The sequence below is a fragment of the Diceros bicornis genome, chromosome 2 (assembly GCF_020826845.1).
Source record: "Diceros bicornis minor isolate mBicDic1 chromosome 2, mDicBic1.mat.cur, whole genome shotgun sequence".
In the NCBI taxonomy this organism is placed as follows: Eukaryota; Metazoa; Chordata; class Mammalia; order Perissodactyla; family Rhinocerotidae; genus Diceros; species Diceros bicornis.
In genome coordinates, this window is record NC_080741.1 from 35,643,631 (window position 1) to 35,668,698 (window position 25,068).

Genomic DNA, 25,068 nt, shown 5'->3' on the forward strand with positions numbered 1-25,068 from the left:
ACTTTATTGGAAAAACATTTTTTGGAAAGAAATAGGAATTTAGAAGAATCGATAATTCTAATTTTCCAAGTCCCAAATCTATCGTAAATTACTCCAGGTAATTGAGTACTGATCATAATTTATGGGGAATTATAATATCCAGAAGTTGACATAAGGGAAAATTTTTAGGACTTGGGATGTAAGAGGAATGTTGAAGAGAAAGTGAAAGACAGACACCTATTGAGGAAACATATATGTTTAGTATTATTTTTTTTTATCAGTTTTGTCAGAGGTTTATCAATTTTATTAGATTTCTTAACCCAAAGAAACTTTGACTTTGTTGATTCTCTCTCTTAAATAAATGTTTGTCTTCTGTTGTATTAATTTCAATTTATTTCCTTCCTTCCACTTTCTTGAGTTCATTTGGATGTTTTTTTCTGACTTCCTGAGAACAGTTTGCCCAATAATTTTCAACCTTTCTGCATTGTTAATGTATTTATTTTAAAGCTATAAATTTCCCACTAATCACTGTTTTACCTACATTGCATAAGTTATTTATTTATTTTTGCTGAGGAAGATTCACCCTGAGCTAACATATGCACCACTCTTCCTCTATTTTATATGTGGGTCACTGCCACAGCATGGCCGCCAACGAGTAGTGTAGGTCCACACCTTGGAACCGAACCTGGGCCACCAAAGTGGAGCGCACCGAACTTAACCGATAGGCCACAGGGCCGGCCCCTGCATCAGTTTTGATATGTAGTATTTTCATTGCTATTCAAGTCAAAATGTATTTTAATTTCCATTATAATTTCCCCTGATTCATGGGTTATTTAGAATTGTATTTAACTTTTAAACGTAAGAGGATTTCCTGGTTATTTTTTTTACTATATACTTTAAATATGTTGTGGTTAGAGAACAAATTCTATAATGTTAATCCTTTGAAATTTGAGACTTGATTTTGTGGCCTAGGATATAGACAAATTTTATAAATGTTCCTTCTGTGTTTGGAAACAATATGTTCTCTGTGATAGTAAGATGTTCTGTTTCAAATCTGGGCATCTTCTTATCCTTGATGCAAATACAGATAAAGATAGAAGGAGAATAGTCATACTCTCCAGGGCAAATAAGAAAGATATTAATGGTAAGAAATGTGAGTGATGGGTATTATCTGCACTTGTTGTAGTGCTAATACTGTCATATACCTTATTGTATTAATATTTGATGACTATTGTTTGTTTCCTAGTGTGTTTATATCTTTTTATCTTGAATTCATCCTCAGTGGAGGCTTGTTTTCTGAGACTCCTGGTGTCCTAGTATTTGGGACCCTCCCTATGATGATCTTTCTCATTTTCATTTGCTGAGCCCTTAGGGGTTTCACTGGTTTTAGGACAATTTTTCGAGGTTATTTCTCAGTTCGAGGTTTCTTATACATAAGGTTGTTAATAAATGTGAAACCCATGTGATGACTGAGTTACTTATTCACACGTGATGATTGAGTTTACTTATTTCTCGTTTTAGACTTTGTTTCTATTCAAAGCTTTGGAAATAAGGCAGAAGTTCCTTACTGCTTCCCTTGATGGATGGGTAGAATTTGTCTAGTCTAGTTTCATCAACAGCCAGCCCTGGTGGTCTAGTGGTTAAGATACAGCCTGTTACATCTTAGGGAAACCACACCACCCGTCTGTTGGTTGTCATACTGTGGTGGCTGCATGTTGCCATGATGCTGAAAGCTATGCTACTGGTATTTGAAATACCAGCAGGGTCACCCATGGTGGACAGGTTTCATCAGAGCTTCCAGACTAAGACAGACTAGGAAGAAGGACCCACTTACAAAAACTGGCCATGGAAACCCTATGAATAGCAGCAGAACATTGTCTGATACAGTGCTGGAAGATGAGAGGATGGTGTAAGAAGAGTGGACAGAGTTCTACTCTGCTATACACAGGGTCAGCTAGGAGTCCAATTGACTGGATGGCACTAACAATAAAGTTTCATAAACAGGCCCTGGTTTTATGCTGGAACTTAGGCCTTTTCTCTGATCCCTGTGTTGAGTGATATACACCTTAGGGACTGGAGATCGGGGTGTTATCAAGCCTGGTGTGGTTTTTTCCCTCCTTTTCGGCTTCCGCGGCATCAGTTCCTACTTTGAATTTCCCCTTTATTTTTGGCATCTGAAGGGATCCCTTTCTTTTGAGCTTAAGTCTGCCTTTTTTGTTGTTGGATGGTTTTTCTTTGTTTGGTTAGGCTTTTTTGGTCTCTTCATCCAGTACTTCTGTGTATTTTGGCTGTATTTGGTAAGCCAGCTCAGTCTGCCATGTTATCATGGATATATTGACTTACCTTTAGAGCTATTTTCAAATTCATTTCCTTTTGTTTTGAATATGGCTGACAAAATCCAACACTGGGACCTGGTGTTATTGTATGTGAAATAGAACAAAATTTTAATTTTTAAGAATAGTGATAATAGCCACAGTTTTTTTCACCTTGCTATATCCCATTCTCCTTCCATTTATTCGATAGGTATTGAGCATCCATTTTGTGCCAATCATTGTCCTGGATGCTGGTGAAATTTTTCCTGCTATTTTGGAGCTTATATTCTTGTGAGGGTGTTTAGTTTATAGACTAATAAAAGAAGTAAAATAAATAGTATGTGAAATGGTGATAAGTGCTATGGAGAAAAAGAAAGGGAGTAGGTTCAAGACCATGAGGAGTTTGCAATTTTAAATAGTACAACTAGGAAAGAAATTTATAACATTCTTTTTAGTTTCAGTGATGGAGAAAGAAAAGAATCTTTTAGGATTTAGCTAAGGGAAATGTAAATACGGTAGGACCCCTTTAACTGCAGTTTCACTTTTCATGGTTTCAGTTAGCCATGGTCAACTGCAGTCTGAATATATTAAATGGAAGATTCCGGAAGTAAACAATTCATAATTTTTAAATTGCATGCCGGTCTGAGTAGCGTGATGAAATCTCGCGCTGTCCCGTTCCAATCTGCCTTGGATGTGAATCATCCCTTTGCCCAGCATATCCATGCTGTATATGCTACCCACCCATTAGTCACTTAGTAGCCTATTTAGTTACAGATCAACTGTCACCATATCGCAATGCCTGTGTTCAAGTAACCCTTATTTTACTTAATAAATGGCCCCAAAGTGCAAGAGTAGTGATGCTGGCAATTTGGATATGCCAAAAGAGAAGCCATAAAGTAGCTTCTGTTTAAGTGAAAAGGTGCAAGTTCTTGACTTAATGAGGAAAGCAAAAAAATCATATGCTGAGGTTGCTAAGATGTATAGTAACTTTTATTGCAGTATATTGTTAGAATTGTTCTATTTTATTATTAGTTATTGTTGTTAATCTTCTACTGTGCCTAATTTATAAATTAAACTTGATCAGGTATGTATGTATAGGAAAACACATAGCGTATATGGAGTTCGGTTCTATCCTAGGTTTCAGACATCCACTGGCGGTCTTGGAACATATCCCCTGCAGATAAGGGGGTACTACTGAACATGTTTTAATCACTGACAGCTCAAAAATAATGTCCTATTTACAGTTCTTTGAATCCTCTTAACGTTTCATGTTCCTTTTTTAGAGTGAGGGTGAGGACTACAATTGGCCTCTTCTAGATTATTTTCCTGCCATCCTTAAATACTTCAAGTGGTGTAAAAACATTCAACCTTCCAGAAGTTCCAAAGTATTATCTTTGAATTCACCAACTGACTAGTCCTTTTCCCGGCTAGAGTTGTTTACTTTCCAAATCTTTGCTTTGAAAGGGAAAAATCATTTATAAATACCACTTAAATAGTATTGCATATAACTTTTGTTCGTCTTCTCTCCTTTCTCATTCTCTTATATACACACAAGTTATGGGCAAAATTGGAGCATGTTAAAACACCAAACTTCAGGGTAAGTTAGACTAGGACTCTGTTTTTTGGTCAAAAAATAGTTAGTGGGATCAATAAGAAAGTTACCTACAGTTTTCCATTGTTAAACGTTTTTAATTTTTATCATTCATTCTGTCTGATCTTCTTTTATTTAAATATGTCTCTCTCCATATATGAGCTTTTTCTTGGTATCCAATCTAAAAGAACATTTAATTTTGTAGTATGTGAAGAAGGCAAATTGTTTTGAGATCTTATTCTTAAACTTACTGTAAACAATATGTAATAATAAAGAAAAGAACTTATGTTTGTGTTTTCAGCTCATTGTATATGTAATTAAAATTTCCAATTATTTTCTTCCTAGGTTTACCCAGGGTTGATGATAACAGCTGGCCTTATCCATTGGATTTTAAATACATTGAACATAACAGTTCACATAAGAGATGTATGTGTGTTCCTTGCACCAACCTTTAGCGGCCTTACATCTATATCTACTTTTCTGCTTACCAGAGAACTTTGGAACCAAGGAGCAGGACTTTTAGCTGCTTGTTTTATTGCTATTGTACCAGGTTACATTTCTCGGTCAGTAGCTGGATCCTTTGATAACGAAGGCATTGCTATTTTTGCACTTCAGTTCACATACTACCTGTGGGTAAGTAACACTTAATGTTTTGCTACCATTAATGTGAATAAACTTTCTGCTGAAATGCTGTTGGTTGTACACATTTGTCTTTTATCAAATATAGTTGCATTTGGAGATCTCTGTTACCATTCATAATAAATTTAATAAGAATAACGTTTAAAAATATGTCAGGTACTGTTCTCTCTCTCTCTCTCTATATATATATAGGTACGTACATACATATAGATATAATTGTGACACAATTTTATTACACCTATTTTGCAGACAATGATAATATCCTTACTTTATAAGTCATAGCTCCAAAAAACAAGCTATCAAAAAAGAAGGTATTGATTTTTTTTTGTTTCTGTTTTTTTGGTGGAGGAAAGGGTTCAGAAATACTTTGGAAAGTTGAAATGTGGTTCAGTGGCTTGGGATTTTGAATTCTGTTTGTGAAACTACCATTATTTTGCCCCTGCTAAATTATTTCTTCCTCCCCAATCTATATAGCTGTTTTTTTTTTTTTTTCCTTTTCTTGTCTTATTGCATTAGCTAGTACTTCCTCTACAGTGTTGAGAGGGGACATCCTTGCTTTCTTCTTGATCTTGGTGGGAAAACTTTGAGTTTTTCACCATTGAATATGATGTTAGCTGTAGATTTTTTGTAGATATTATTTATCAAGTTGAGGAAGTTCCATTCTATTGCTAGTTCGCTAAGAGATTTTATCATGAATGGATGTTGAATTTTGTCAAATGCTTTTTCTGCATCTGTTGATACAGTTATGTGATTTTTTTCCTTTGACCTTTTGATGTAATGAATTACATTAATTAATTTTCAAATGTTGAACCAGTCGTTCATACCTGAGAAAAATCTTACTTGGTTGTGATGTATAATTCTTATAACACATTGTTGGATTTGATTTGCTAATATTTTTTTGAGGATTTTTGCGTCTGTGTTTATAAGAGATTATTGATCTATAGTTTTCTCATAATGTCTTTGTCTGGTTTTGGTATTAGGATAATGCTGACCCTGTAGAATGAGTTAGGAAGTATTCCCTCTGCTTCTATTTTCTTAAAGAGATTGTGGAGAATTGGTATAATTTCTTCCTTAAATGTTTGGTATAATTCACCAGTGAATCTACCTTGGACTGGTGCTTTCTGTTTTGGAAGTTATTAATTATTGATTCAATTTCTTTAATAGATATAGGCCTATTCAGATTGTCTGTTTCTTCACGTGTGAGTTTTGGCAGATTTTGTCTTTCAAGGAATCGGTCCATTTCATTTAGCTTATCAAATTTGTGGGCATAGGCTTGTTTGTAGTATTTCTTTATTACCCTTTTAATTAGTGTCCATGGGATCTGTAGTCATGTCCCTTCTTTCATTTCTGATATTTCTGATTTGTGTCCTCTTTTTCTTAGCCGGTCTAGAGGCTTATGGATTTTGTTGATCTTTCAAAGAACCAATTTTTGGTTTCATTGATTTTCTCTATTGATTTCCTGTTTCTTTATATCTTTTTGCTGAGGAAGACTGGCCCTGAGCAAACATCTATTGCCAATCCTCCTCCTTTTTTTTTTTTCCCCCCTTTTTCTCCCCAAAGCCCCAGTAGATGGTTGTCTGTCATAGTTGCACATCCTTCTAGTTGCTGTATGTGGGACACTGCCTCAGCATGTCCAGACAAGCGGTACGTCCGTGCTTGCCTGGGATCCGAACCCGGGCCACCAGTAGCAGAGCGTGCGCACTTAACCGCCAAGCCACGGGGCCGGCCCCTGATTTCCTGTTTCAATTTCACTGATTTCTGCTCTGGTTTATATTTCTTTTTCCCTACTTCCTTTGGATTTCAATTGCACTTCTTTTTTTAGATCTATCTTTCTTTTCTAATGTATGCATTCAGTACTATAAATTTCCCTATAACCACCGCTTTCTCTGTATCCTACAAATTTTGATAAGTTGTGTTTTCATTTTCATTTGGTTAACAGTATTTTTGAATTTCTCTTCAGCTTTCTTCTTTGACTCATGTTATTCAGAAGTATGTTGTCTAATCTCCATGTATTTTGAGATTTTCCAAGTTATCTTTCTGTTATTGATTTTTAGTTTAATTCACATTGTGGGCTGAAAGCACACAATGTGATTTCTATTCTTTTACATTTGTTAAGAATGTAAGCCCAGAATATGCTTTACCTTGGTGAATGTTCCCTGTGAGCTGGAGACAAATGCATATTCTGCTGTTCGTAGATGAAGTAGTCTATAGATGTCCATTATATCCAGTTGATTGATGATGTTGTTGAGTTCAACTGTGTTCTTACTGATTTTCCATCTGCTGGGTCTGTCCATTTCTGAGAGGGGTTTTGAAGTTTGCAATTATGATAGTGGATTCATCCCTTTCTCCTTGCAGTTCTATCAGTTTTTTCCTTACGTAGTTTGGCACTCTGTTATTAGGCACATACATTTTAAGGATGGTTATGTCTTCTTGGAGAATTAATCTCTTTATCATTATGCAGTGCCTTTCTTTATCCCTGATAACTTTCATTGCTTTGAAGTCTGCTCTGTCTTTAATATAACTACTACTGCTTTCTTTTGATTAGTGTTAGAATGGTATATTTTTTGTCATGTATTTTTTTTTACTATTTAATTTTTATTTTTTTTCTGAGGAAGATTCGCCCTGAGCTAACATTTATGCCAATCTTCTGCTTTTTTGTATGTGAGTTGCCACCACAGCATGGCCGCCGACAAGTGGTGTGCGTCCGCACCCCGGAACCAAACCCGGTTTGCCAAATTGGAGCACGCCAAACTTAACCCTAGGCCACGGGGCCAGCCCCTCATCTATTTATTTTTAATCTATACGTATCTTTATGCTTTTTAAGGAACACAAAAGTAGTATTGTCTATAGTTTGTCTTTATTTTCTTTTAACATATGAGTCTGAACTATTGCAGGAGTGCGTTAGCTGGCATCTTAATTACCTTTTAACATTTTTTAAAATTTAATATTTAAAAATTGAGTTGAAATTCATATAACGTAATATTCACCACTTTAACCATTTTAAAGTGTGCAATTTAATCATTTTTAGTATCTTATATTATTTACAGACATCACCCCCTAAAGAGACCCTGTACCTCCCAATTCCCCTCCTCCCTCCATCAGTTTAATTTCTGTCTCTATAGACTTACCTATTCTGGACATTGAATGTAAATAAAACCCACATAAAATATATGACCTTTTTTGTATGGTTTCTTTCACTTTGCATAATCATTCATGTTGTTGACATGTATCAATACTTCATTCCTTTTTATGGCTGAATAATCCATTGTAAGTATATATCACATTTTTAATCCATCATCAGTTGATGGACATTTGAGTTATTTTCATGTATTAATTATTATGAATAATGCTGCTAACATCATTTGTGTACAAGTTTTTGTGTTTACGTATGTTTTCATTTCTCTTTATTGTATACCAAAGAGTGAAATTATTGGTTCACATGGAAACTTTGTGATTAACTTTTTGACAAACTGCCGGACTTTCTCACAGTGTTTGTACCATTTTACATTTCCACCAGCAATGTATGAGGATTTTAATTTCTCTAAATCCTCACCAATACTTATTTTTTTCTGTTTTTGTGTTACTTTTCTGTTGCCTATTGGTGTGAAGTGGTATCTCATATGAGGTTTTTTTTTTAATTGTTATAAAATACACATAACATAGAATTAACCATCTTTAATCATTTATAAGCATAGAGTTCAGTGGTGTTAAATACATTCATAATGTTATGTGACCACCACCGCTATCCATCTCCATAGCTTTTCATCTTGCAAAACTTGAAATTCTGCCCATTAAACAATAACTCCCCATTCTTCCCTCCCCTAGCCCCTGCCAATTACCATTCTACTTTCTGTCTCTATAATTTTAACTACTCCAAGTATCTCATATAAGTAGAATTTATACAGTTTTTGCCTTTTTGTGACTGGCTTATTCACTTGGTATAATGTTCTCAAGGTTCATCCATATTGTAGCATATGTCAGAATTTCCTTCCTTTTTAAGGCTGAATCCATTGTGTTTATATACCACATTTTGTTTATCCATTCATCTGTTTTATGGACACTGGGTTGCTTCCATATTTTAGCTATTGTGAATAATGTTGCTGTGATCATAGGTGTACAAATATCTCTTCGAGGCACTGCTTTCAATTTTTTTTGTGTATATACCCAAAAGTGAAATTGCCAGATCATGTGGTAATTCTACTTTCAATTTTTTGAGGAACTACCATACTCTTTTCCATAGCAGCTGTACCGTTTTACATTCCCATCAGCAGTACAAAAGGGTTCCAGTTTCTCTACATTCTCACCAATACTTATTTTTTATTTTTTTTGGATAGTAGCCATCTTAATGGGTGTGAAGTGGTATCTGTTGTAGTTTTAATTTGTATTTCCCTAATGATCAATAATGTTGAGCATCTTTTCATGTGGTTAATGGCCATTTGTGTATCTTTGGAGAAATGTTTATGTAAGTCTTTTGCCCATTTTTGAATCTGGTTGTTTTTTTGTTGATAAGTTTTAGGAGTTCTCTATGTAGTATATAATAATTCTTTATATAATCTTCTATAATATATAATAATCTACTCTATAATCCTTTAAAGATACATGATTTGCACATTTTTTTCCCATTCTGTGGGTTACTTTTTTTTACTGCTGATATTGTCTTTTTTCTTTTTTTTTTTCTTTTTGTGAGGGAGATCGGGCCTGAGCTAACATCTGCCAGTCCTCCTCTTTTTGCTGAAGAAGACTGGCCCTGGGCTAATATCCATGCCCATCTTCCTCCACTTTATATAGGATGCCGCCACAGCATGGCTTGCCAAGCGGTGCGTCAGTGCGCACCCGGGATCTGAACTGGCGAACCCTGGGCTGCCGCAGCAGAGCGCATGCACTTAACCGCTTGCACCACCGGGCCGGCCCTTGATATTGTCTTTTGATGCACAAAATTTTTAATTTTTCATGAAGTCCAGTTTGTTTATTTTTTCTTTTGTTGCTGTGCGTTTGGTGTCATAGTCAAGAAATCATTGCCAAATCTAATGTCATGAAGCTTTTGCCCTGTGTTTTCTTCTAAGAGTTTTATAGTTTTAGGTCTTACATTTAGGTCTTTTTGTATAAGGCGTTAGGGAAGGGTCCAACTTGATTATTTTGCATGTGGATATCTGGTTTTCCCAGCACCGTTTTTTGAAAAGACTGTCCTTTCCCCATTGAATGGTCTTGGCACCCTTGTTGAAAATCACTTGACCATATGTTCGAAAATTTATTTCTGGGGTCTCTCTTTTGTTCCCCTGGCCTATATGTATGTCTTTATGCCAGTACCACATTTCTTTGATTACTGTAGCTTTGTAGTAAGTTTAAAATCAGGAAGTATGTGTCCTCCAGCTTTGTTGTTCTTTTTCAAGATTGTTTTGGCTATTAGGGCTCCTTTGAGATTCCATTTGAATTTTAGGATGGGTTTTTTTACTTCTGCAAAAAACATTGGGATTTTGATACAGATTGCTTTGACTTTGTAGATCACTTTGGGTAGTACTGTCATCTTAACAATATTGTCTTCTAATTCATGAATGAACATTGGATGTGTTTCTATTTATTTATGTCTTTAATTTCTTTCAGCAGTGTTTTATAGTTTCATTGTACAAGTTTTTTACTTCATTAGTTAATCTGTAAATTTTTTTTTTTGATGCTATTGTTAATTGGGATTTTTTTGGTAATTTCCTTTTCAGATTGTTCATTTTAGCATATAGAAATGCAACTGATTTTTGTGTGTTGACTTTGTATCCTGTTACTTACCTGAATTCATTTATTAGCTCTAATATTATGTGTGTGTCCAATCTAGGGTTTTCTACATATTACATCGTATTATTTGTAAACAGGGATAATTTTGCTTCTTTTTTTCCCATTTGGATGCCTTTTTTTTTTCCTTGCCTAATTTCTCTAGATAGAACTTCAAATACTATGTTGAATAGAAGTGGGGAAAGTGGGCACCCTTATTTTGTTCGTGATCTTAGAGGAAAAGTTTTCACCATTGAGGGTGTGTTTGCTGTGAGTTTTTCATTTGTGACTTTTATTATATATTGACATGTATGTTATTAAATATGTAATATATTTTAAATATATTTTAAATATTAGCACATAATATTTTGCATATTAATTTTATTTATATATTTCTTATACATGATATTTCTTGATTGGATGAAGGTATTCCTGTAGTAGACAGGAAAGGCTCATGAGTGCAATATTCCTCAAGTTCTTGCATGTTTAAACCCGTTTTTTTAAAGCCTCATGCTTGAGAGTTTGGCTGGATAGAAAGTTCTAGATCATATGTCCTTTGCTCAAATTTCTTGAAATTGTTGTACCACCATCGTTTTATTCTGCTTGTTACTGTCAAAAACCTAATTGATCAGCAGATATTTGGGTCTGTCCAAAACATCCATAAAACATTTGGTCTGTGCCATAAGGTTCTTGACTTTTGGTCCTGTCCAAAATGTCCATAAGACATTTGGACATCCAAAACATCCATGAGCATATTTGGTCCATGCCAGATGGTTTTCAGCAGGACCAAATATCAAGGATCTTTTGGCATGGCCCCCCTGTCTCCATGGACGTTTTGGACAGGACTGAATATGACCAGATACCAAGAACCTTTTGGCATGAGCCAAATGTCTTATGGACCAGATGTTTTATGGATGTTTTGGACCAGGACCAAATGTCCTGCAAGGACCTAATTTTATGTGTTTCATAAGAAATGTGGTCTTTTTTTAGTGGAATAGTAGAGAACTTTTTTTCTATAGCATTAAAGTCTAATAAATTAGAATACGTCCCAAAGTTGACCCTTCTGGTAATGATGACCCCTTTCAACATGTAGATAGATATTTTTTATTTCTGGAAAGTTGTCTTTGATTATAGTTTTAAATATTAGTTTGTTTCACCGTTTTGTTTTCCTTGGATCTTCTTCCTAACTTCTATATCACTTTCTTTATGACCCTTTCTCTTTCTTTCTCTTGGCTGTTTTCATTCCTCTCCTTTTAATATGCTGCTGAATGTGATTTGCTAGTATTTTGTTGAGAATTTTTGCATCAATGTTCATAGGTGATATTTGTCAGTCGGTTTTTTTGAAGCAATTTTGTCTGGCTTTGGTATCAGGTTAATACTGGCTTCATAGAATGAGTTAGGAAGTCTTAGATCCTCTTCAATTTAGAATAGTTTGAGAAGGATTACTATTAGTTCTTTTAATGTTTTGTAGAATTTACCAGTGAAGCCATCAGGTCCAGGACTTTTCCTTGTTGGGAGATTTTTGATTACTGATCCCATCTCCTTAGTAGTTCTAGGTCTATTCAGATTTTCTATTTCTGTGTGATTTAGTATTGATAGGTTTTGTATCTATAGGAATTTGTCCATTTCATGTAGGTTATCCAATTTGTTGGCATACAGTTATTGATGGTACTCTCTTATAATCCTTTTAATTTTTGCTGAATTAGTAGTAGTGTCCCCAGTTTCATTTCTGATTTAGTAACTTGAGTCTTCTCTCTTTTTTTCTTAGGCCGTCTAGCTAAAGGTTTGTTGATTTTGCTGATCCAAAAAAGGAAAAGCCAACTTCTTTATTTGTTTGTTTCATTGATTTTTTTGTTTTGTTTTATTGATTTTTTTTATCATTTTTCTATTCTCTACTTCGTTTATCTCTTTATTATGTCCTTCCTTCTACTATTTGAGATTTGGTTTGTTCTTTTTCCAGTTTCTTAAGTTGTAAAGTTAGGTTGTTAATTTGAGATGTTTTTTAATGTATGTGTGTATAGTTGTAAATTTCCTTCTTAGCACTCCCCCTTAAGTTTTGGTATGTTATGTTTTCATTTGCATTCATCTCTAAGTGTTTTCTCATTTCCCTGTGATTTCTTCTTTGATACATTGGTTGTTTAAGAATGTGTTAATTTCCACAAATTTGTGAATTTTCTAATTTCACTTCTGTTTTTGATTTCTAACATCATCCCATTGTGGTCAGAGAAGATACTTTCTATAGTATCCCTTTAAATCTGTTAATAGAGACTTCATTTGTAGCCAAACATATGGTCTATCCTGGAAAATGTCCAATGTGCACTTGAAAAGAATGTGTATGCTGCTTTTGTTGGGTAGAGCGTTCTGTATATGTCTGTTGGATCTAGTTGGTCTATTGTGTTAGGTCCTCTATTTCTTTATTTATCTTCTGTCTGGTTCTATCAGTTATTGAGAGTGGGACATTGAAGTCTCCAATTATTATTGTAGAACTGTCTGTTTCTCCCTTCGTTTCTGTCAGTTTTTGCTTCATATATTTTTATGGTCTGTCATTAAGTGTGTAAATGTTCTAATTGTTATACTTGCTGTGTTGAAACATTATTAATATATATTGTCCTTTTTTGTCTCATAACCTTTTTTTGATTTAAAGTTTGTTTTGTCTGATTATAGTGTAGTTACCCTTGTTCTCTATTGGTGACTATTTTCATGGAATATCTTTTTCCATCCTTTAACTTTTAATATATTTGTGTCTTTAGATCTAAACTGAGTGTCTTGTAGATGGCATATAGTTGGACCATGTGTTTTTATCCATTCTGTCAATCTCTGTCTTTTGATTAGAGAGTTTAATACATTTACATTTAAAGTGATTACTAATAAGGAGGATCTTATTTCTGTCATTTTGCTATTTGTTTTCTGTATGCCTTGTAGCTTTTCTAGCTCCTCATTTCCTTCATTACAGACATCTTTTAGTTGATTTTTTTGTAGTGAAATGTTATAAATTCCTTTCTCATTTCCCTTTGTGTATATTCTGTAGCTGTTTTCTTTGCAGTTTCTGTGGAGGTTACATTTTAACATCCTAAAGTTATAATACTTTTATCTGAATTTATACTAGCTCATCTTCAGTAATATGCAAAAAATCTGCTTTTTACAGCTCTATCCCTGCCCCTTTGGTTATTGATGTTACAAAATTACATCTTTGTACATTCTGTGCAAAAACATAAACTAATAATTCTTTTAAATGTATTAGCCTTTTAAATTACGTAGAAGACACAATTTGGAGTTACAAACCAAAGTTAAAATAATGCTAGCTTTTAGACTAATTATTATTATAATTTTATGTTTGGCTACTTGGGATCTTTTGCATTTCCATATGAATTCCGGGATCAGCTTTTCCATTACAACCTTATTTTTCTATGTGACATAATATTTTTTTATTCAACAGATATTTTTGTAGAACACAATATGGACCAGGTGCTGTTTTATATGTTGATTATACAGGGTTAAATGAAGTTGATGACCTAGAAGGAGATATTATGGATATCATAATGCTTTTAAGGATTGTAGAGTGACAGAATGATAAAGCATCCTCACTAAAGACTGAGAGATTATGTAGTGAGTTTTTCGTTCTGTTTTTTAAAGCAAGATATTTAACATAAATTAGGTTTAAAGTGGAAGCAGCTCTAGTATTTGAAATCAGAATACTTGGGTTTGAGTTCTGGCATACAAAGTTGTTTTCTGACTCATGGCAAGGTGTTTGACACTTCTTAAATTCATTCAGTTTTCTTATAAAGAAAATATAAAAAATGTTTTGGCTGCAGAGTTGTAATAGATAACGTTTATTTAAAATTTGATCATTACCAATTGGAAGTAAAAATAGTAACAGCTCTAATTATTCTGAACAGTTGTTAGCCAAAAGATATTATGAAGTTGAAAACATTTTATTGTATGTAATTTCTAAAATGTAAATGTAAGTTGTCTACTGATTCCTCATCTGGTGTTTATTTTTAAGCCAATTGCTTAACCTCTTTTACAAGGTCTTTAAACCAGCTGTTTAACCTCTTTTACAAAGTATATGTTTTTAAAATTTAAAAGATAAAATTCTCTGTGTCATAGCATTATTTTCAAAGCACTGTTGATGGACGTTTTTGGATATACTTTTCGATTCATTTCTATAGAGCTTCTATCCTTTTTCATCAGGAACGAGTGGTTAAGAGTACAGTCTTTGGAGCCAAACTGCCATGGTTTGGCTTCGTCTTTTTTTGAATTCCAGCTCTGTCATTGTGGGTTGTTTAAACCACTCCTATGTCTATTTCATCAACTGTATAATAGAAGTAATAATAGTACCTACCTCATATGGTTTAAATAAGTTAATGCTTATAAAGGTATAGAACACTGTGGGAACACAGCAAGTGATGAGAACGTGTTTGTTGTTACTTCTGTTGTTACTATTTACCAAAAACAAAGCAAATGCAGGTAAAATAGTACTTGGAACAGTGCTTATGATATTGCCTCCTATAGATTTTTTTTTTCTTTTCAAGTTGGGAAATATTGACATCTTAACAATATTAAGTCTTCCTATCATAAACATGGAATATCCCTCCATTTATTCAGCTCTTCTTTGACTTCTTTTATCAGAGTTTGGTGGTTTTCCACATATGAATTCTATACATACACTGTTAGATTTATTCCTAAGTATGTATGTATGTATTGCTGTGGTAATATGTATTGTGTACTAAATGGTATTGTGTATTTTATTTTAAATTCCAATTGTTCCTTGCTAGTATATAGGAACTCAATTTAATTTTGTATCCTACAACATTGCTTATTATCACCTATTAATTCCAGTAGTTTTTTGTTTGATTCTTTGGGATTTTCTACATAGACGATCATGTCATCTGCAAACAAAAACAGCTTTTTCCCCCCCATCTGTATACTGTTTCTTTTTCTTGTATTATCACATCAGCTAGTACTTCCAGTGGGATGTTGGAAAGGAGTGGTGAGAGCAGACATCCTTGCCTTGTTCCTGATCTTAGGGGGAAAGCTTCAAGTTTCTCACTATTAAGTATGCTCTTAGATTTTTAGTAGATATTCTTTATCAAGTTGAGGTACTTCCCCTCTGTTGCTAGTTTGCTTAGAGATTTTGTCTTGAATGGGTATTGGATTTAGTCAAATGCTTTTTCTGCATCTATTGATATAGTTACATGATCTTTTTCCTTTAACTTGTTGATGTGATGAATTACATTAATTGTTTTTCAAATGTTGAACCACCCTTGAATGCCTGGATTATATCCCACTTGGTCGTGCTGTGTAAGTCTTTGTATTTATTATTGGATTCAATTTGCTAATATTTTGTTGAGGATTTTCACATCTATGTTCATGAAAGATATTGGTTTGTAGTTTTCCTTTCTTATAATGTCTTTGTTAGGATTTGGTATTTGGATAGTGCTGGCCTTATGGAATGAGTTAGGAAGTATTCCCTCGGCTTTTGTATTTTCTGGAAGAGATTTTAGAAAGTTTTTTTCATCTCTTCCTTGAATGTTTGGCAGAATTCACCAGAGAAACCATCTGGGCCTGGTGCTGTCTGTTTTGGAAGTAATTCATTATTGATTCAATTTCTTTGATAAAAATGGCCTATTCAGATTATCTATTTTAAGGTTTAAACTTTCAATTCTAATTTGCTATACTTTTTTTGTGTATGGTTTGACCCATTGTTCAAACATCATATAACTCCATTGTAACTAATTCTACCTGTAGGGTACTCTTTTTGGAATATTATAGAGTAAATACACATTAACTGTTTACAGGACTTATTTAGTTCAGGAACAAACTTAGCAAAGGAAAAATAAATTATTTTAATTCTGTCAGAACAAGTGACATCTTTCCTACTCAGGCCTTTACCATATTCCCTCTGATTAGGAGCATCTGAGCTAAACTAAACTTTTCCTTTGTCCTGCTAATTAGGTAGTAGTAATCCTTCTATGCTTTTACTCATTAAGCATTAGTAAACTACTAAACAAATTTAACTAAATTAAGGACGATTACAAAGCTGGAGCAAAAAGGCTTATGAGATATACAGGTATGACTGATGGCCATACCAACTTTCATCTGTCCGATGTTTTTTGTGGATAGGTGCCAGATGATTATTGCTTGAAGAAAGTTTATAATGAAAGTGAAATTAAGGCTGACTTTTTAAGGTTCTTTTCCTTGCCCACTAGGCAATGAAATTAGATTTTACTATGTAAAATCTAAACTAGTGTTTTCTAATTTCCAGCCTATAGAATTTTTTTGCTCTAAAACTTTTATTGGGTCTTTAATTATGCTTACTAATTTTTGTTTTCAAAGTATTATTAAATTACAGAAAATTGAGTAAATGAGAAAAAATTACTTGTAGTTTTCCACCCTTAACTTAGCCATTTTGATGTATTTTCTATCTGTATTCATTTTCCCATGCACATTGCTTTTTCCTCCTATGCATAGTTGATAATTGTTTGGTAAGCACAATTCTGTATCCTGCCTGTTTTATTTAATATATCTTTGCTTGAGTAGAGAAGAAGGCAAGAGGTCTCTTTACCCTGCTGGGCAGCTGATCAGTTCTAAAGATGCCTGTCTCCACCTTTCCCTTTTCTAGTAAGCCATCCCATTTTGTAGGACCTCTTAGAAAGGAGTTGTCTTCCTGACAGAGTTATCTTTTTTATGTTTTTGGTTTCCCTCTTTTTTTCTTTTTACAACAGCTTTATTTAGGTATAATTTATGTACAATAGAATTAACCTATTTTAAGTTTGATGAGTTTTAGTAAATTTGTAAATTTCTATGACCATCCTGGCAGTTCAATTTTAGAACATTTCCATTGCTTCCAAAAGTTCCCTCACTTCTGTTTGCAGTCAAGCCTCACTTCTTGTCTACCCATCTCCAGGCCCAGGCAACCACATATACACTATTTCTAGAAATTTCATATAAGTGGCATCATACAATATATATTATTTTGTGTTTATATTCTTTTGCTTTCCATGTTTTAGTGGTTTATTCATGTTGTGGCATGTATCAGTCCTTCACTTCTTTTTATTGTTGAGTAAGATTCCACTGTATGGATATATACCACATTTTGTTTATCTGTTTATTAGTTGATGGACATTTGGGTTTCCAGATTTTGGTTATTATGAATAATACTGCTGTGAATATTAGGTACAAGTATTTGCATGAACTTATGTTTTCATTTTTTCTAGGTAACAAATACCTAGGAATGGAATTGCTGGGTTGTGTATTTGGTATAACTCCTTAAAAACTACCAAACTGTTTTCCAAAAGATGTAAGATTTTTCATTCTAACCAGCATTATATGAGAGTTCCAGTTTTTCCACGCTCTTGAAAACACTGGTTTCATCAGTTTCTGATTATAGCCGTTCTAGGAGGGTGGTCTAGTAATATCTCATTGTGATTTTAATTTTCATTTCCCTAATGACTAATGGCGTTGAACATCTTTTTTCATGTGCTTATTGGCAATTCACGTTCTCTTCTTGGGTGAAGTATTTATTGAAATCTTTTACTCATTTTTTTTTTTTTTTTTTTTTTTTTGTGAGGAGATCAGCCCTGTGCTAACATCTGCCAATCCTAATCCTCCTCTTTTTTTGCTGAGGAAGACTGGCCCTGGGCCAACATCCATGCCCATCCTCCTCCACTTTATATGCGACGCCACCACAGCATGGCTTGCCAAGCAGTGCGTCAGTGCGCGCCCAGGATCCAAACCGGCGAACCCCGGGCCGCCGCAGCGGAGCACGCGCACTCAACCGCTTGTGCCACCAGGCCGGCCCCTCTTTTACTCATTTTTAGGAGAGAAAGTGGTCTGTCTTGTAATGGAGTTATAAGATTTCCTTTATTTATTCTGGATATAGGTCCTTTGTTGGATATGTGTTTTGCGTATGTTTTCTCCATCTGGCTTCGCTTTTCATTTTCTTGATGGTCCTTTGAAGAACAAAAGTTTAAAATTTTGATGAAGTCTGATTTATTAATTTTTTTTCTTTTGTGGATTGTACTTTTGGAGTCATATCTAAGAAAATGTTACCTAACTCAAGGCCACAGATATGTTCTCCTATATGTTTTTTTGTGTGTGTGTGAGGAAGATCAGCCCTGAGCTAACATCCGATGCCAATCCTCCTCATTTTTGCTGAGGAAGACTGGCCCTGGGCTAACATCCGTGCCCATCTTCCCCTACTTTATATGGGACACTGCCACAGCATGGTTTAACAAGCAGTGCGTTAGTGCTCACCGGAATCCAAACCGGCGAACCCCGGGCTGCCACAGCAGAGTGCACACACTTAACTGCTTGCACCACCGGGCTGGCCCCTGTTCTCCTATACGTTTTATTCATGAAGTTTTATAGTTTAGTTATTACATTTGTGTCTATGATCCATTTCGAGTGAATTTTTATTTTTATTTTTTATTTATTTATTTTTTTTGTGAGGAGGACTAGCCCTGAGCTAACATCCAATGCCAGTCCTCCCCGTTTTTCTTGAGGAAGACTGGCCGTGGGCTAACATCCGTGCCCATCCTCCTCTACTTTATATGGGAGGCTGTCACAGCATGGCTTAGCAAGCGGTGCGTCGGTGCGCGCCCGGCGTCCGAACCTGTGAACCCCAAGCCTCCGCAGCAGAGCGCGTGCACTTAACCGCTGCACCACTGGGCCGGCCCCTAGAGTGAATTTTTAAATATGGTATGAGGTAAGGGTATAAGCCTCCCACTCACCTTTTTTGGGCACATGGATATTCAGTTCTTCAGGCATTATTTGTAGAAAAGACAATCCTTTCCCCCTGAATTGGTATCTTTGTTGACAATTAATTGACCATAAATTAAGGGTTTGTTTCTAGACTCTATTCTGTTCCATTGATCTATATGTCTATTCTTACACCATTGACACACTGTCTTGATTAACGTAGTGTCATTGTACATTTTAAAATTGGGAAGTACTCTAGATTTTTATATATTGGTCGTGTATCCTGTGACCTTGCTAAACTTGCATGTTAACTTTTTTTTTTAAGATTCCTTGGCATTTTATAGGATCATGTTATCTGCAAAGAAAGAGGTTTGCTTCTTCCTTTGCGATCTGTATACCTTTAATTTCTCTTCTTGCCTGATTGTACTGGCTAGAACCTCTAACAGTATTCAGCAGAAGCAGTGAGAATGGGCATCCTTTCCTTCCTGATCTTAAGGGGAAAGCATGTTAGTTGTATGGTTTTTGTAGATGCCCTTTATCGTAGCTTAAGTTTTCTTCTGTTTTCAGTTTGAGAGTCTTTTATCTTGAATGCATGTTAGATTTTGTCAAATGCTTTTTTTCTGTCTATTGATGATCATATGGTTTTGTCCTTTATTATATTAATTCAGAGTTTCTCTACCTAGGCACTATTGACATTTTGGGCCAGGCAATACTTTGTTGTGGGTGATGATTTGTGTATTGTAGGATGTGTAGCAGCATCCCTTGCTTCTATACACTAGGTGCTAGGAACATGCTTTCCCTATTCCCCAGGTGTGACAACTGAAAATGTCTCCAGACATCGCCAAGTGTCCCCTGGGGGTGCAAAATCACCGTCAGTTGGGAACCACTGTGTTAATTTATTTTCCAATGTTAAAACAACTTTGAATTCATGGAATAAATTCTATTTGTTCTTGATGTATAATCTCTTTTTATACATTGCTGGGTTTGTATTGCTTATATTGTGTTAAGAATTTTTGCATCTATATCCATGAGGGATATTGACCTATAGTTTTCTTTTGTTGTGATGTCTTTGTCTACGTTTGGTATCAGGGGTATACCAGGCTCCTAAAATACATTAGGAAAGTGTTTCCTCCTCCTTTATTTTCTGAAAGGGTTTGGTATTGTTTCTTCCTTAACTGTTGGGTACTTTTCACCAGTAAAGCCATCTGAACCTGGGAAGATTTTTAATTACGAATTCACTTTTTATTGACATAGTTCTGCTCTGATTTTCTGTTTCTTTATGAGTAGTTTGGTAAAGTACATCTTTTTGAAATTTTTCCATTTCATCTAAATGATCTAGTTTGCAGGTGCAAATTGTTTATAATACTCCTTTATAATTCTTTTAATTTCTGTACATCTGTAGTGATGTCACCTCTCTTATTCCTAGTATTGGTCATTTGTATCTTCTTTCTTTTCTTCGTGGTTCTAACTAAAGTTTATCCAACTTTTGTTTCATTGATTTTTCTCTATATTTGTTTTCTATTTCATTGATTTCTTGATCTTTATTATTTTCTTCTACTTTGTATTTGGTTTGCTCTTTTCCAGCTTTTTGAGGTTGAAGCTTAAGTTATTTTAGCAATTTCTACTTTTCTAATGAGCTTTAAAGCTGTACTGTAATCATTGCTTTAGCTATGTTTTATATATTTTGATATGTTGTACTTTCATTGTCATGTAAGGATTGTTTCTAATTCATGATTTCTTCTTTGACCCACGAGTCTTTGGAAGTATGTAGTTTAATTTCCAAATATTTGGGAATTCCCCAGCGTTCTTCTCCTTTTGAATCTAATTCTTTTGTTGTTGAAGAATTCTAATTCAGGCATTTCAATATCAACATGTCAAGGACTTGAGTTCAAAAACCACCCATCCACATTCACCATTTGTTGGCCTGCCTTCTTCCTGCTTGATGGCTAGCACCACTAGCTAGGAAACTAGAAGTTCTCCTCAACTTCTTTTTCTCCATTTCTTTCTAATTCTAGTAGCTCACCAAAAAATACTGATTTGGCCCATGAACATAGCCTCTCCTTTCTATCTACATTCCTGCTATAAATTTGGACCTCAACACTCACTTAGTCTTAGCAGCCTCTTACCTTGTATTTCTGTTACCAAGGGCATTCAAGATCTATAAGGACCTTTTGGCACTCATTGTCTATACTCACCATATGGTCTCTGTTATATTGTGCTTTGACTATAGTTCTGGCTTTTGTGTCCTGTCTCCCCACTTGGGACAGGACTGAATTATAATTTGTGTGTCCAACCTAGCCTACCAAGATTTTTTGTATATTAATACAAAAATACTGAGGAGTATGTTTGAGTCACAGTATATATTCTTTTGTCATTCTCAGACCACACTATTGGCTTTAGAGTGTGAGGAAATTTCAGGGTATGAACTATATTTAGTTATAAATATATCTTGATTTTTTTGTAATAGATTGTAGCAGTCTGGGTCCAATCAATCACAGTAAGTTAACTAAGGGAAATTTTACTATGATAGAAGGAAAACTAAGATAGAAGGAAACTCTATATGGTACCCTAGGGCTGAGAGAGAGTACCCAAGGAAGGACAAAGTTGGGAAGGATTCATATCTCATTGGAGAGGGTGTGGTTTAGCCCACCAAGAGCGGAGAAGTTTGATGGTTTGGCCAGGCTGGAGCTGGTTTGGAGCTGCCAGACAAGCAATAGACTACCCTCTGGAGTGTAGGCGTGTGGGAGGTGGGGAGCTGGTGGCCTGTAGCATGGTATGCAGTGGGAGTCTGGGTACCAGGAGGGGACAGGAGGCTTTCAGAGTGTGTACAGGGCTTCTGGTTACCATGTCAAGAGGACTGAAGAAAGGTTATTACTAGATCAAGGCTGCAAAGTTACAGGACTGTGTTCTGGGCCCATGGCTGGGGTTAGCCCCACCAGATGTCCTCACACCCATACCATCAATCCCAGCCTACACCTGAAATGACTGGGGAGCCTCTTCTCCTGCAGTGTTCCTCCAGCACCCTCTACTGAGAAAACTTAACATCATACTCACTTTAAAAGAGAAATACTTAAAGGAATTCTGTTGTTTATTGTAGAACATATACTGAAGTGTGCATTTGGAGGTAAGAGTCAGTAAAATAATAACTGGCACACAAATATAAAGAACTGAATGGTCATTTGTAAGCTTTCCCTGCCACCATTTTTCTTCTCTACCTCCAGTTTACCAGACAGCCTATCCTTTGTACTCTCGATCTCTAGGTTGAACTATTTCTTATTTACTCTATTGATCCACCTACTATGGCCTTCTGTGCCCCTGTCCTTGGGATTCCTTTTTGTTTCTAGCCCATCTCATCCTCTGAGAACACTGTCTCTTCTAGTCTCCCCACTTAGAATTAGATTGCCTTTCTGACATTCTTTTCTTCTTTTCGATTTCCTTGGTACCCACTCCCCTTTCTAAAAATTATCTTTTAGTCTCTCTGTCTTTTGATCTCTGTACGATTTTAGCAGCACCAGTTGGTTCCAACTCACTTCTCCAACCTCTCTAGAGATTGGATATTAAAGGAATAATCTCTAATCTGCACTGGAAATTTTTCTCACTTTTAAAATTTTCGGTGTTTTGATATACTCCCTTCCTTACTCACATTTTAGCATAGGACCCACCTTGTTATTTTACCCTGTCAAAGGTAAAGCTTAGCCCTCCTTTTCAAACTCAAGGTGGTTTTTTGGGGAAGAGGGGAGTCAGTTTTGTCACACATACATACTATGGTGTTGAACTGAAAGCAGTCTTTCACTAGTCTAATAAAAGTCAGCCTGATACATCTTTAAGTGCTATAAACTAGGAATGTTTCTCTTTCCTTCCTCTTTCTCTCCCTTCCTTCCACTGTTTGTTTTGTTTTATTTTTACAATTTCCCCAAAGATTGGATGTCACCTGTAGCTTGTTTTAATGTACTAGTAGAGGCCCATTTTAAAAGTACAGAATTCCTTGAAATCAGCTTATATAGAGTACTGTTAAATTTGAACTTCCTATCAGGACATGGAGATAACTCTTTTAATACAGAATTGCCTGTAATGGGACTTAAGTGTATCATTTCTTTAGGACACTCACTTGATTTCGTCTTAAAGATGACCCTTTGCTCTTGGTGCAAGTATTTACAGCTTGTGTTTCTGAAATTTAAAATTCAGTTTTCTGGGGGCTGGCCCGGTGGCGTTGTGGTTAAGTGTGCGTGCTCCGCTTTGGCGGCTCGAGGGTTTGCAGGTTTGGATCCCCGGCGCGCCCCGACACACCACTTATCAAGCCATGCTGTGGCGGCGTCCCATATAAAGTAGGGGAGGATGGGCCTGGATGTTAGCTCAAGGGCGGTCTTCCTCGGCAAAAAGAGGAGGATTGGCATGGATATTAGTTCAGGGCTGATCTTCCTTACAAAAAAAAAAAAAAATTCAGTTTTCTGAAATTGCTAATATATTTTGCTTTTTCAGATGAACACATAAACTCCTATCTGGGAGTTATTTCTTTGATTAATTTCTTTTAAGACAGTAGAGATTTGTCAACTTTTGAACCCTTATTTATTGCAAGTTGTCTTTCCAGAGTAATTATCTTTCAGAGTAAATGAAAATTACTCTGAAATTTTACTGACATATCGTTAGGCCATCTAGAAATTATTTTAGGAATATAAATTTCTTGAACATATTGACTATGGTATCTTAAAATTTATAGATGATGAAAAGTTTTCAAAAATGGATGTTTATAATTAGAATTGTTTGTGAAATATAGATGATCACATATTCAAATGACGAAAATTACAGATTAAGGTAATGTTATGTCTAAGCAAACCAACCATATGAAAATGTAGATTTGCTGAACAAATTTATTCTTTAGTTAAAATCTCAATTTGTTGATATTAATCATTTTAAGATAGAAAATATAACAAATGGAAAAATATAATTTATTCATTCTAAGATGATTCTTTTTACTGAAAACTACATAACTAAAAACAATCAAAGCTGTTCCTACAATGTCTGACAACTGCCAGGTGTTATAAATATGTATATTAAGTGGATCTGAATATCTAAATAACCTCAGTATTTTTTTTTAATAAACTTGGCTTTTTGTGATACAAGTTTACTAAACTAACTTTTTTTAATTCAGCAGGAGCATTTATAAACATTTTTATTATATCAGTTGCTTATTTTTGTTTTTTTTCTTTAGGTAAAATCTGTAAAAACTGGCTCAGTTTTTTGGACGATGTGCTGCTGCTTATCGTATTTCTATATGGTAAGATTTCATATTTGAAACGACATGAGGTCTGACAAGTCTTCGACAGACCAAGTCCTCTTCTTCATCATTCTCTTCTCATCTAGGTCTAGTCCTCCACTTTCTTTCTGCTGAAATCTCCAGGATCTTAATTTTGTTTAATGTATATACTCTTTCATTACTACCATCCTCTTACCCCCATCCCCACGGCCTGTATGGACTTTTGCTTTAGTGGGGAGGGCTAATACTCAATCCCTCAAATATAATATTTGCAGCAAGTGAAACAAAAATTTTTCTTTTCAGATGTACAACTTTACCTAAATAATGGTCACATCCTCTAGGTTAACTTGTAAACTACCTACATAATTTTTTCAACAGACTACTTAAGATTGGGGTTCAGTATTACCTCTTCATTCTCCTGTCTTTTCTTTTATACACCATGGCATATGTAGTAGTCTTGGGCTGAAAATTAACGATAATCTTAAGTAACTTTTTTTGTTTTTAGTTAGTTAGTTAGCTATGGCTGAGGAAGATTCACCATGAGCTAACGTCTGTTGCCAGTCTTTCTCTGTTTTTTTTCATATGAGCCGCCACCACAGCATGGCCACTGCCAGACAAGTGATGTGGTTCCATGCCCAGGAACTGAACCCAGGTCACCAAACTTTAACCACTAGCCCATCGGGGCTGGCCCACTTTTTTTTGTTTTTAAACAAATGTCATGGAATTTGTGCATCCAAATTATTTATGCCCCCTTCAAAGTGAGTAAATCCTGGGGCACATTCTGTGCAGTTGTACTCCTAATGGCAAACCCATTCTCTTTCAAGTTTAGACTT

The 25,068-nt window shown here is 35.1% G+C and overlaps 1 protein-coding gene across 2 annotated transcripts in view; it reads left to right on the forward strand.

The window, feature by feature from the left end:
* STT3B (STT3 oligosaccharyltransferase complex catalytic subunit B) overlaps positions 1-25,068 on the forward strand; it is a 114,689-nt gene that overhangs the window by 52,434 nt on the left and 37,187 nt on the right. For both annotated transcript variants that reach the window (XM_058554333.1, XM_058554324.1), the window contains exons 3-4: positions 4,228-4,515; positions 24,191-24,256. In XM_058554333.1, the coding sequence (XP_058410316.1) occupies positions 4,228-4,515; positions 24,191-24,256 (354 nt within the window). The remainder of the gene's footprint in view (positions 1-4,227; positions 4,516-24,190; positions 24,257-25,068) is intronic.